At 47.1% G+C, this 11930-nt stretch overlaps 2 protein-coding genes across 2 annotated transcripts in view; one reads left to right on the plus strand and one right to left on the minus strand.

The window, feature by feature from the left end:
* The window catches only part of MAP2K1 (mitogen-activated protein kinase kinase 1), a 44610-nt gene extending 38941 nt beyond the window's left edge, over nt 1-5669 (plus strand). The window contains exons 9-11 of the mRNA XM_082198730.1: nt 3054-3115; nt 3951-3996; nt 4257-5669. Of these exons, the coding sequence (XP_082054856.1) occupies nt 3054-3115; nt 3951-3996; nt 4257-4370 (222 nt within the window). The 3' untranslated portion in view covers nt 4371-5669. The remainder of the gene's footprint in view (nt 1-3053; nt 3116-3950; nt 3997-4256) is intronic.
* Nucleotides 5592-11861, minus strand: SNAPC5 (small nuclear RNA activating complex polypeptide 5). The gene is made up of 3 exons (XM_082198919.1): nt 11700-11861; nt 8110-8199; nt 5592-7531 (listed from the first exon to the last, which is right to left on the minus strand). The coding sequence occupies exons 1-3, from the start codon at nt 11787-11789 to the stop codon at nt 7427-7429; spliced, it is 285 nt and encodes a 94-aa protein (XP_082055045.1). The 5' UTR covers nt 11790-11861; the 3' UTR covers nt 5592-7426.
* Between the last annotated feature and the right edge of the window lie 69 nt (nt 11862-11930).

Below are 11930 nucleotides of genomic sequence, written 5' to 3' on the forward strand. Positions count from 1 at the left end.
CAACATCATCATAATACAAAACAAACAAACGATCAACACATTCAGCATGCAACACATAATCGTCTTTCTTTGTGATGGTGCATTTCTTGTTCTTGAAGGAAACGTCAATGTTGCGTTCATTCAGCTGCATCACACTGAGAAGATTGTGTGTGGCATCTGGAACATAAAGTACATCATGTATCTCTAAGTCCAAACTGTGAAGAACAACAGTTCCGTAGCCTTGACTGGGAATCGTGTGGTCATCCGCCTGGTGAATCGCACCTTCCTGCGGTGTAAAAGACACGAACAGTCTCTTATCGTTGCACATGTGGTGGGTAGCTGCTGAATCAACAACGAAGAAAGATCTAGACGTCTTCTGGACCTTTGCGACCTTTGGAGTGAAGCGTGAGACCATTGCCTTGTGCTGCGTTGTCCTGGACACTGGACCTTTGCCTTTGCTTTGGCCTTTTCCACGCGATGAACCTCCGCTGCGCTGCTCTGTCTTGGCCCTGGGATATTTGCATTCCCTCTTCATATGGCCTAGACGTTCACACGAGTAGCATTTCACTGCCTTCAAAGCTTTGGCGCCCTCTGGTGGTTCCACTGCATTCTGGGATGACGTCTGTGAAGACTCCCCCTTACCCATGCAGCTAGCACCCCGGCGATCTGCTTCATTCTGGATCACGGCAGTAACATAGGCTACTGTGAGCTGAGCAGTTGGTTGAACAGCAATCTGAGTGGCAACGGACTCCCAACTTGGACCCAAAGAATGTAGTATCATGAAGGAATACACAGCCTCTGGAAAGTTGAGTCCTCTCTGTTGCAACTCATGTCTCAGATTTTGCATCTCCATCAGGTGTTTACGCACATCTCCACCTTCAGCAAGAGCCATATCATGCAGCTTGGCATAGTAGTACATTGAGGAACCAGCCTCTGTCCTCAAGTGAGCCTATCTTAAAGAGTTCCAAATTTCTTTGGCTGTGGTCTTTCCACGCAACAGACAGAGCTCTTCTGGGGATACTATCAACGTAAGCGTTCCCTGTGCTTTGGAATCCTTATCATTCCAATCAGCTGTAACTGGAGCTGGGGGGTTGTCTGTAATAACATTAAACAGACCTTCTTTCCGCAGAATTGCCTCTGCATATAACACCCACTCTGTGTAATTAATCTTATTGAGCTTAGGAATCCCAAAATCATTAACCAGCTTTGCGTTTGCCATTTTCTGCTGCTTAAAACAAGCTGCGTCACAGTCCTGCAGCTTCAGCCAAAAGCACTTGTAAAAGTACTTTCGTTTTCCCCAGCCATCCAAGCCTGTTAGCTTGTGCCTTTTGGAGCCTTGCCTGTAACACGGCAAAACGGCTTTAAAAGTTCAAAGTCCAGCCATAAAACCATAAACTAGTAGCTGGCAGGCTGCCAGGCTGCTCCGGGAGCATGATCACATACCTTCATCAATCAAACTTGACGCGCAGAGCAGATAACGCGATCCGTTCCTCTGTACCTCTGCCGGCATTCCGACTCGATCGCTGGAGTCTTTGATCCTCAGTTTGATTTACGTCTTTCTGGGCCCATAACCAAAATGTTGATATAGCAGAGTCCGTTTGCACAACGGAATGATGAATAGTACGTGCCACATGCTTTTTGTTGCTTTATTTTCAGTTCATTGTAGAGAATTTACAAACATGCATCTTGCCTCTGCTGGAGCAGAGAAGCAACCCATCCTTCTCCTCGGAATAACGAACACCGAGAGAAAACAGAGAGAAACAGGAAGCCAGTGTACGTCACATCCAGCTTCCCATTCCCGTGGGAAACCCAACAGTACTCTGACTGTGGAATGTAAACATTGTCTTGTGACAAGCACTCTGCTGCACAGTGAAGAGAGCTGAAACTAACAATCTGGGCTCTACTTCACATGCTGGGTGTTCTTGTCCTGCTGGGATGTGTCCTTGAACTCCAATTATGCTTCTCGTTTGCCTGCCCATACCTGGGCAAAATCCACATCTGTTGCTCTGCTCACTTTTGCCCTGCCCTTCACTCTAATGTGGCCCTCAGGAGATTGCCCAGAAGTGAATGTGGCCCTCTGGCTGAACAGCTTTCCCCACCCCTGCTTTAGAATCCAGCTAACTCAAGTGAGACAAGCTGCTTGTGGGGGCTTCTTCCCTGCAATCTGTGCCAATTTTGGGGCCGAGAGGGAACCCCTTGCAGCACCCCCTCCAGGAAGGCTCTCACCTGATCCTCCATCCTCCTCCTCCTCCTCCTCCAGTTGTTGTGCTCTTCCATTTCCCCTGGGGAAGAAGGGAGGGTGCCAGTTCCAAGCCTAACATGCTCGAGTCATGTGGAACCTAAAAGATTGCACTTTTGGACCCATGATCATTTGACAAGCCTGGAACAAAGCAAGGGCTGCAAGATATTGAAACACTGCCTTCCCAGGATGCAGCATCCAAGAGAGACCATCCCAGGGATTGCAAATGCAGGAAGGCTGTACATTGCCCTCGCTTATTTTAATACCTTGTCATGCAAAAGCACCACTGCATTTTATTCCCCCTTTCAGAGCCCTGATTTCCAGCCCTGAGACTCTGGGGCTTGGAGTCACTGTACACATTGCATGATGCACACAAAGCTTTTATGCACTTCTTTTGGTGACTCACAAATGTGCTCTGGTGTTCAATGTAAAACTAAAACCCTACCTTTTAGACACTTGCTGCCATGATCATATCCTTTGACATTGTCAACATGTCTACACACCCTCCCCCCAAAACACCACCCCCGTTTGCCTGCCAACACTAAATCTGTGCTTCGGGTCTCAAAAGACAGCTAATGTTTGTATGTGGGTGGAGTTTTGAACAAACTGATTTTGTCAGCCCCTTCACACCACACAAAATACCACTTGGACCTTTCTCTGATGTCACATGTGAATGCCTTATTTGTCAAGAGAGTGCTTAAAACCCCTTCAACTCAATTGCATCCTTTTTATGCCTTCCTAAAGAACCATTAAATCAACTGCAAGTTTCAGGAGTTATACTGTTGCAATGTTTCTTCTTTTTTGCTTTCATCTCTTTGCCACATTTTCCCCCCAGCCTCCTCCAAAGCTTCCCAGTGGAGTCTTCAGTCCAGAATTCCAGGACTTCGTGAACAAGTGGTGAGTTCAGTTCTTGAGCAGCTTATTTTCAGAGGAAATGTTTTTTACGTGTGTTTTTCAAACTCTGTTTGGGGTTCACTAGTAAATAAAAAGTGTGGTTTTGCTTTTTGGAAAGGATCCTAAGCAGACGGGGTCAAAATGCTTCTGGGTCTCCCAAATGCCAGTCCTCTTTCCCCTTAATTTAACATGGGTGGGGAACCTCTGGCTGTAGGCCTAATGAAGCCCTCCCAAGCCCCACCCACATTTGACCCATGAGGCCATTTTGGCCAAACCATACCCACCTGTCACTGTATATGACATCTGCTGTGGGACAGGTATAGGCAGGGCATGGACAAAAAGGACTTAGGCAGTGCCTGCTTTCAGCTTTGGCTGCAAAGCACTTCGCGCCATGTTTCCCAAGCACTGGCTATCAGCTGATTGTTGCTGCTTGGGTAGAGCTGCACACAGAACCTAGCGCTAGCAGTCAGCTGATTGTCGGCAGAAGGGAAATGCTATACATACTTCTTTGCCCTCGCGGTTTGGTTTCCAGCAGTGTGGCAAAAACAGGTCATTTGAATCCCGGCTGTCAAACCTGGCCTGTGGGTGTGTGAAGGATCTGCTCCACTGGTCAGGATCCAGTTCCCCACCCCAGATTCAGCCCACAGCACAAGCCAGGGTGAAGTTCTCTTGCACAAGCCCTGTTAAAATGTTCAGGAGCCACACAAGAGTTGTCATTCAGTGCCGTATCACCATCTGAAGCCGGCCAAATGGAGAGCAATGGTTGGCATTGTCCGTTCTGCGATGCAGAGTGTATTGAAGTGGCAAGAGGAGTATGACACTCTTTCCTTTTATGCAGCTTGGTCAAGAATCCAGCAGAGAGGGCAGATCTGAAGCAGCTGGTGGTGAGTGGAAACTCCTTTCTCTGCTAACAGTATTCTGGGGCTTTCCAAGATGCCTTCTGCCAGCTTTTGAAACCTGGAAGCTGGACAGAAGTCACGGTCTTAGGGAAGCTGGTATAAAAAGGGTCCCCTCTGGCCTCTACCTGTGCAAGGAAAATACATTTTGCTGCCTTAATCTGCTCCATGCTAATTATGTAACAGCTCCCATGGGAGCCTCAAAGTTGGGCTTTCTTTGTTGTAACCCCCCCTTTTGCATCCTCTAGGTCCACACATTCATAAAGAGATCAGAAGCCGAGGAAGTGGATTTTGCAGGCTGGCTGTGTGCCACCATAGGCCTTAACCAGCCTAGCACCCCGACCCACATGGGAGGAGTCTGAATTTGGAGTCTCCAGGGCAAACAACACACCAAGAACTCCTGTGGCCGATTCCTTCTGCTCCTGCTCTTCCCGCGCCACCTTCATTCCAAGTGGAGTCTGACCAGGACCTCCCCCTGCAAGACCCACTGAAAGCAAACTGGAATGGCGCCTGGTGGATTTGTGTTCCAAGCTACTTCCTGTTCCAACTGTTTAAAGCTGTTTTGGTCCTGTTTCTCAGAGCTTCTGTCTACTAAAAAAAAGTCTATTCCCCAGCCCATAAACTTCCCTTTAAGAGTGTCTCCCTAATTTTAGCATGTGCCAAATTCTCTCCCCCATTCCCCGTCTCTTTTATTTCCTCTTTAGGGTTCTAAATTAACAGCTGTTGTGTTTGATTCCTTATTTGTTAACTGACCAAACATGTGATGCTTTAAGTGATAGCGATATGGCAAATTTGGCACTGGATGTTGGGATATCCTTTCAGCAAGTAGGAAATCCTGCTGGAGCTGCTTCCTTCTCACCTCTGCTGGGTTGTTTTGACCGTGAGCCTTTTGTGGTACTTTCCCCCAAGCCTTGCTTAGCCAGTGTTGCGGGCAGAACAGTTCAGAGATGCCCCAAGTCCAGCCTCCCCTGAAGCATGTCTTTGCTGCTGCTAATCTGAGATTGAAGTTATGAATAATGGCTCTGATATTTTGGTTTGTATAACAGACTCTTGGTAAATGTGAGTAGGACCCTGTGCCGTAGACTGCTGCCACCCTCCGCCCCCAGGTCAACACATAGAAATCTGTTGGCACTTCTATTTATTTTTAAGTGTCTTGTTGCATATGTTTGGGATTTGCTTAGTGGTATACATCTGTCCCCTTCTGGTTAATTTGGTACAGGCAGCTGCCCGTTTATGCACATTCAATATGTGTGAGACCAAACCTGGAAGTGACCTGGAAATGTCCTAAAGACACCACTGAAACATCATTTAAAAAGGGCAGAACGGTGTTTGTGGGCTTTTTCAATGGGTTTCGATTATGCGCAATTTCACTGATGCGCACGGTGCCTCGGAACATAATCCCCGTGTAAACGGGGAGGCTGCCTGTATCTGTATTTTGAGAACAGGTGATGAAAGAACTATTTCTCTCAACCAGAATCAAAGACTTTTTGAAGAATGAGTAATAAATGATAATAATAATAATACACATCAGAATGGTTTCCCTTCTAGGTCAGCTGATGTTTGATATGACAAATTGTGCATACTTAAGTGTTTGAAAATTCTTTTAATCGTTTTTATTATTTCAGGTGTTTCATCTTACACTAATAAATGTCATGAAGTTACTTCAGGGAGTGGGTTATTAAGTGTGGTTCGTTGGTATCAAGACGGATTCAAGGCGTTTGGGCAAGGGGGGGAGGAGAGGTTTGCTACTCCAGTGCTGCCCTTTGAGATCTGCACACCCTCCTCCTCCCGGGCACATTGTCACACATTCAATTTGTAGATTTCCTTCCATTCTTCCTTGTGGCACATCAAGCTAACCTCTTCAGCGCATAGCTAAGCGATAGAATTCGCTACCGCAAGATGTAGCAACCGCCACTGACTTGGGTGGCTTGAAAAGAGGATTAGACAAATTCATGTAGGATAAGGCTATCAATGTCTTATCAGCCACAATGGTAATATATTACAACTCCCAGTATCCGTGCATGCCAGTGGCTAGCAATTTCAAGTGGGGAGAATGGGGCAATTTATAAAGCTACACACCCACCCACTCACCTGACTATTAGTTGGGAGTATATGTACTGCTTGCAGTTGTTCACTCCACCTCAAAGCCTGTGACAGATAAGGAGACCCCCCAGCTGTTTGCACACATCTGTATGGTCATACATCTGGGTTTAGCCCCACTCCCTTGGGTGATGCTCAGCTATTACACCGTAAACCAGCACATGTGAAATCCTGACACTGGATCACAGACACATGAAACAGACAACCAAAACCCCTCAGGCCCCTCTCTGGTCTTGCCTAAGCCCACTTTTTTTGCCTGCACCTGGGAAGAGGAAGAGCAGGGGAAAGCACCTGGGGCTGAAAAGGACTTAGAAGAAAAACATCCAGGAGCACAACCAGCTTCACTTCCCTAAGAGGAAGCAGCACTGCTGGGTTGGCAGGTAGGAAGAATCAGCTTCTTCTGCCATAGCAGCACAGAGCTAAGGGAGGCTAGAAAGAGAAGCACTTCAGCTCTGAGGACCAGCAGCCACTGCAGGCACTCAGCACCCTTGATCACAAGTACAGCACTTGTTTCCAGCAGGACCTATCTTAAAAACCCTTCGGGAGAAGCCCAAGGTATTTTAGACACACTCCAGAAGATGGGCTTGTTGCAATCAAGCCTGTGGTTGCCAAACTAAGCAGTTAGGGGGAGGGATACTTGGGCACCTCATTCAAGGCAAGAAACCCCTGATTTTAGGAAGATCAACAGACTCCTCTCTATTTTGTACACAAATACAATCCGCTGACTTTTGCTGAAAGAAACACCGTTCCATATGCCCGCTTCAGAAGTAAAAGCTCCTGTCTCAAAATGTTCCCCATTATTACTTGTAGACAATACATAAAATGTTCAAAGTTTCATACCGTGGGTTGGAATCAAAGGAAATTGTTGCTTTTTGTGAATGCCACAGCAAATGCTACATGCAAGAAAAGTCCCAAAGTACCGTTTCCGTTTGTAGTATTTGAGGTTGGATAGTGCCATTGGCTTGGACTTGATGCTTTTTCATCTTATTTTCACCAGCAGCAGATGCTGCAAAGGGTAGATTATTGCTTTGGGAGGAGTTGCGTGTTGGACTTTTCCCAAATGCTACTTGGCTCAAAGAGTGTGTGTTTAAAAGGAATCATGCTACATAGCGATGCATCGACACTGCATTCTCCCAACACCCGCCACAGTTCATCACCACCTCTGGAAGCCTTTGGGAAGCCCAGATGCACTTGTGAATACTGTTTGGTCTCTGTAGCACCAAGCAAAGTCCAATGAAGTAATTTGCTTGAATGGTGGTGGACAGGTAGGTTCCTGAGTTTGGGAGGAAAAGGCTGTCAGGCTGCTGCATGCTACACTTCATGAATCGGATTCCTCCTCCTCTTCCTCCTCCTCCTCTTCCTCTTCACTGACATGCATTTGCAACTGCAATTTAGTTTGATTGATGGCAGCTTCATTGTCCATCTGTCCCGTGAGCATGCATAAAATAAAAAACCCAATTACTTCAGGACAAAGAACGCAAACCAGAAGCGCCCTCCTATTTGAGAGATGCAACAATGTGCATAAACACCCCCAAATACATCTTTCCAGTTTACTTGCAGGGTTGCCAAAGCTCATAGGTTCCTGCTTGGCTGTTTCAATTTGCGGAACAGACACTGGTGCCACAAAATACTCATTCCACACTTGTTTTGTGTGGCAGCAATGGCTACCTTTGACTCCCTGGGGTGACCAGGGGATGGAAGAAATTCAAAAGGAACAGTTCTTTAAAGAAAATGACATGTTTTTTTCTGCCTCTCTCCTGGTGCTACTACCCACCCCCACTCTTAGTGTGTCAGCAATGCTACTGGGACCATTCAGCTGGCTCAAATCCATTTTGGCACAGGAGGCATTCTCCTTTCCAGGCAGGGGGAAATAAACGCTAAAAGGATTAGCGGATGGTATGTTGCACCTCCTCACCAGCATTCGATCAGGGCCAGTTGTCTCTCTTGGCAACCTGACACTGCCTTCCTCCCAAAAGAGAACAGCGGGGAGCGGGAACTTACGTTCTGATGCTCCTCCATCTCGGTATCGGGAGGTACGGTCATTTTTCCTTCCCTGGCGCTGATCATGGACTGAAGGGCCAACTCTTCCACCTAGAAATGTTTTAAAGAGCAGTGAAAGCAGCACAGCCAAAATGTTACAACCAGCAAGTTCACCCTTCGGCAACCTGGCGCTCTCTACAGCTGGCACCAATAGAAGTTGACAGTCCAAAACATCTGGAGGGCACCAGGATGGCAAAGTCTGCTCTCGTTCACCACCCAGTGTCAGGGGAAATCAGCATGATGCTGGGGAAATAGCTCAGTCGGTAGAGCATGAGACTCCTAATCTCAGGGTTGTGGGTTCGAACCACACATTAGCCAAAAGTTTCCTGCATTGCAGGGGGTTGAACTAGATGGCCTTCATGGTCCCTTCCAACTCTACAAATCTATGGTTCTATGAACACCAAAATTCAAATCCTCTAAGCTCTCGGGAGTGTACAATGCTGCCGTACACCAAGTCAGACCATTGGTCCGTCAGTGTTGCCTACACGGAATGGCAGCGGCTCTCCAGAATTTCAGGTAAGGAGTCTTTCCCAGCTGTACCTGGAACCTTCTGCATGCAAAGCAGATGTTCTACCGGTGAGCTACAGCCCATTTCCCTGTGGGTAAATTGCGCAATTCCCCACCCCAATAAAAAGCAACTTGGCTGGATTCACTAGAAGGCAGGATTGTCAAGAAACGGCAGAACAAGAAACAGCTTACAGCAAACATATTCAGGTGCACGGAGTTAGTTAGTCCTGCTCTTTTGAATATAAAGTCATGTTGACGTGTTAAAATGAAGAACAGAAGTAGTGGGTTACAGCAGGTGGAGGAGAAAGAGCTCGAACAGGAACGAACTGAGATAACAGGAAGACGGGTAGCTGTAAACAAAATTAAAATTCCCACTTCAAAAGCATTCAAGTTTCATTTAAAAAAAAAAAAAGTCCACAGGGATGGATGTGGAGACAGCATTGCCCAGATTCACAAAATTACCACATCACAAGGATTAGAAATTTAGGTTCGCAGAATTGTAGTTTGGAAGGGATTTTTAAAAATAACTACTTTTAAAAGAAAGCTGAATTCCATGTTTGCGAGGCACACTTAACAGGCACATGGTTTGAAGCCAGCTCTGTCGGTGCCAAAACAATGGCGAGCAAGCATCAGCATAGCATCTAGCACTCTGCACATGCCAGGAAGCTTAAGCTCTAATCTCTTCCGGAAAGTGCATTCCCTAGCGCTCTATTTATAACACTGCCGTGTGTGTGTGTGTGTTCTTGTTGTTGTTTTCCCTTCTCCATACCAGAGCCTTAGCACTCAGCTGAAAGCTGTACTAATGCTCCCAAAACCTTGTGGCATTTAAAGCAAAACACTGCAAACAACCAACCGCGTCTGGTGCAACACTGGCCGAGCCCTTTTATAGCTACAAGTTGCAGAAGAGGAAGCAAACTGCATGGTCTACAGAGAAATTGCACCTTTGAATAAGCACTCTTCATCTGACCTTTGTTTGGAAGATGAAGGAAAAGTTCAAGAGGCTTAAAAGACTACACCAGGTTTGGGGAAACCTGTAGTCCTCCAGCTGCTGCTGGACTACAACTCCCATCAGCCCTGGCTAAAATGGCCAGGAGTCTCTCTCAGTCCTACCTGGAGATACTGGGGATTGAACCTGAATGCAGAATTCTACCACAAAGCTATGGCCCTCCCCTCCCAGGATCATCTGGAAAGTCAAAGCTTCCTTACTCCGGGGCTACGCACACAAAGTTGTGGGTTCAGAGCTTTAAGGGAAGCTATCTTTTGATGTTAGGTTGGTTACTGTAAGGAGCAAGGCTGCCTAATTTACAGCAACTTCCTTATGGGATTTCTTCTTTGGGGGAGCTTCAAGATGAATCTTACTGTTTCTCTTTCTTCCCCCACCCCCCTGCCATCTTGGGGCTCTTTGAGAGACTGAAAGAGAGGATATAAATATGTAAATGTCTAAATTATTATGTATGCCAATACAGCTTTCTGATATGGCTGTTATCTTTTCATATTGGGTGATCTCCAACTGAGTCACACTAAGGCTAAGTGTGGTCTGCTGTGGATAGGTGTAATGTTGGATAGGACCCATTCAATGCCAATATTGCCTAGCAAGTCATATTGAGCAATATAGGATTTTTCTTTGAAGAGTGAGCTTCAGGTGGGAGAGAGAATGAGTGATATTCAATGTGAGCTGTACACAAAATAGATCCACAGAAATCAGTGAACTTAAGTAACACAAGTTCATTTCAATGGATCTACTCTTGAGTATGACAAAAAAGAATTGTTGCAGGAAGAGGATGGATAGTGCACAAGAGCTGAGGAGAAGACAGGCCTAAGGGCTCTATTGAAATGAGGAAAAAATAGAGGCCTACTATTGTGAAAACAGCTGAATAAAGAGAAGAGGAAGGAAAGGGTTTGATTCTTAAGTCACATCCATACCGTACATTTCAAGCACATGACTTCTCCCAAATAATCTTGGGAACTATATTTTAAGGGCACTAGGAATTGTAGCTCTGTAAATTCCCAGGATTCTTTGGGGGAAGCCATGTACCTGAAATGTATGCTGTGGATATTCCCTTATTTGCATAAACACATGCATGCTACCGAGGCAAATGAGAACATCTACGAACATAAAATGGACCTATATAAAAACAAATACAGAGCCCTCCTATGTTAGCCCAAGAACCTCCACCTAACCCAGCATATGCCAATCTGGTGCCCTCCAGTTGTGTAGACGGCAACTTTCTTAAACATGTGATCCTCTGTGACATAGGAGGCTGCCTTATATAGAACCAGGCACTGGGACTCCCCAGCTCAGTACTGTACTGTCTATCCTAGGGATGGAGAACTGCAACCCTCCAGCTGACATCAGCCTTCACCTCACACCATCCCTGACCATTGGCTACGATGGCTGGGGCTGATGGGGACAGCCAACATGTGGGAGGACTACATATTCCCCACCCCGGACCTGAAATAATTCCAATAAGATGCATAATAAAATCTAATATATTTTCACCCAAAAGGAAAGCAGTGCCTAACCTGGTGATAACCAAATGAGCAAGGTTAAGGAGGGAGCTGCAGCTCAAGATAGGAAAAGAGGTGTTACGGGAACATCTAGCTACATTAAATGAATTCGAATTTCCGGGACCTGATGGGCTGCACCCAAGGGTAATAAAGGACGCTGCAAGGCAGATCCTCTACCACGGCGCTGACCCGTTGCAGCCAAAGCCTGGGTTCTGCCAGCAAACCCACAGCCGTGGTCCCCAAATAAGCCTCATTTTGCATGGAAGGGGATCAAAAAACCCACCGCCCTGAACTCGCTGACCGCACGTCCCTCCACCCCTGCTGACGGGCTGCACTCGCCAGGCGTTTGCACTGAGCGCAACTCAAACACGGGTTGAGGAAACGCGTGCACACGTGCACCTGCAGACGCACACACACAACGCCCTAAATTGCATATGCAAATAAACCCCCTCCCCCCATAGAGACGGGCCCAGAAAGCATCTCTCCTCTCCCCCTCCAGCTCCTGTTCTTTCAAACCGCCCCCGCCCCCCGCGGACCTTGAGCCGGTTGAGCTGATCGTGGAGTGCCGCCTTGACCCGCAGCAGCGTCTCCTCCTCCTTGCGCAGCTCCTGCAGGCGGCTCAGCATCCTGCTTCTGCTGCCGCCGCCACCTCTTCAGGCCGCGTGGAGTGATGACGCTACCTTTGTCGCGGCCGCTCGCCTACCCGGAAGGGGGCAGCGCCATCTTGCCTGAGGGCGGAAGAGCTCAAAGTTCCGCCGGATGGCTGG

This window comes from Podarcis vaucheri (assembly GCF_965113315.1).
Source record: "Podarcis vaucheri genome assembly, chromosome: 14".
NCBI lineage: Eukaryota > Metazoa > Chordata > Lepidosauria > Squamata > Lacertidae > Podarcis > Podarcis vaucheri.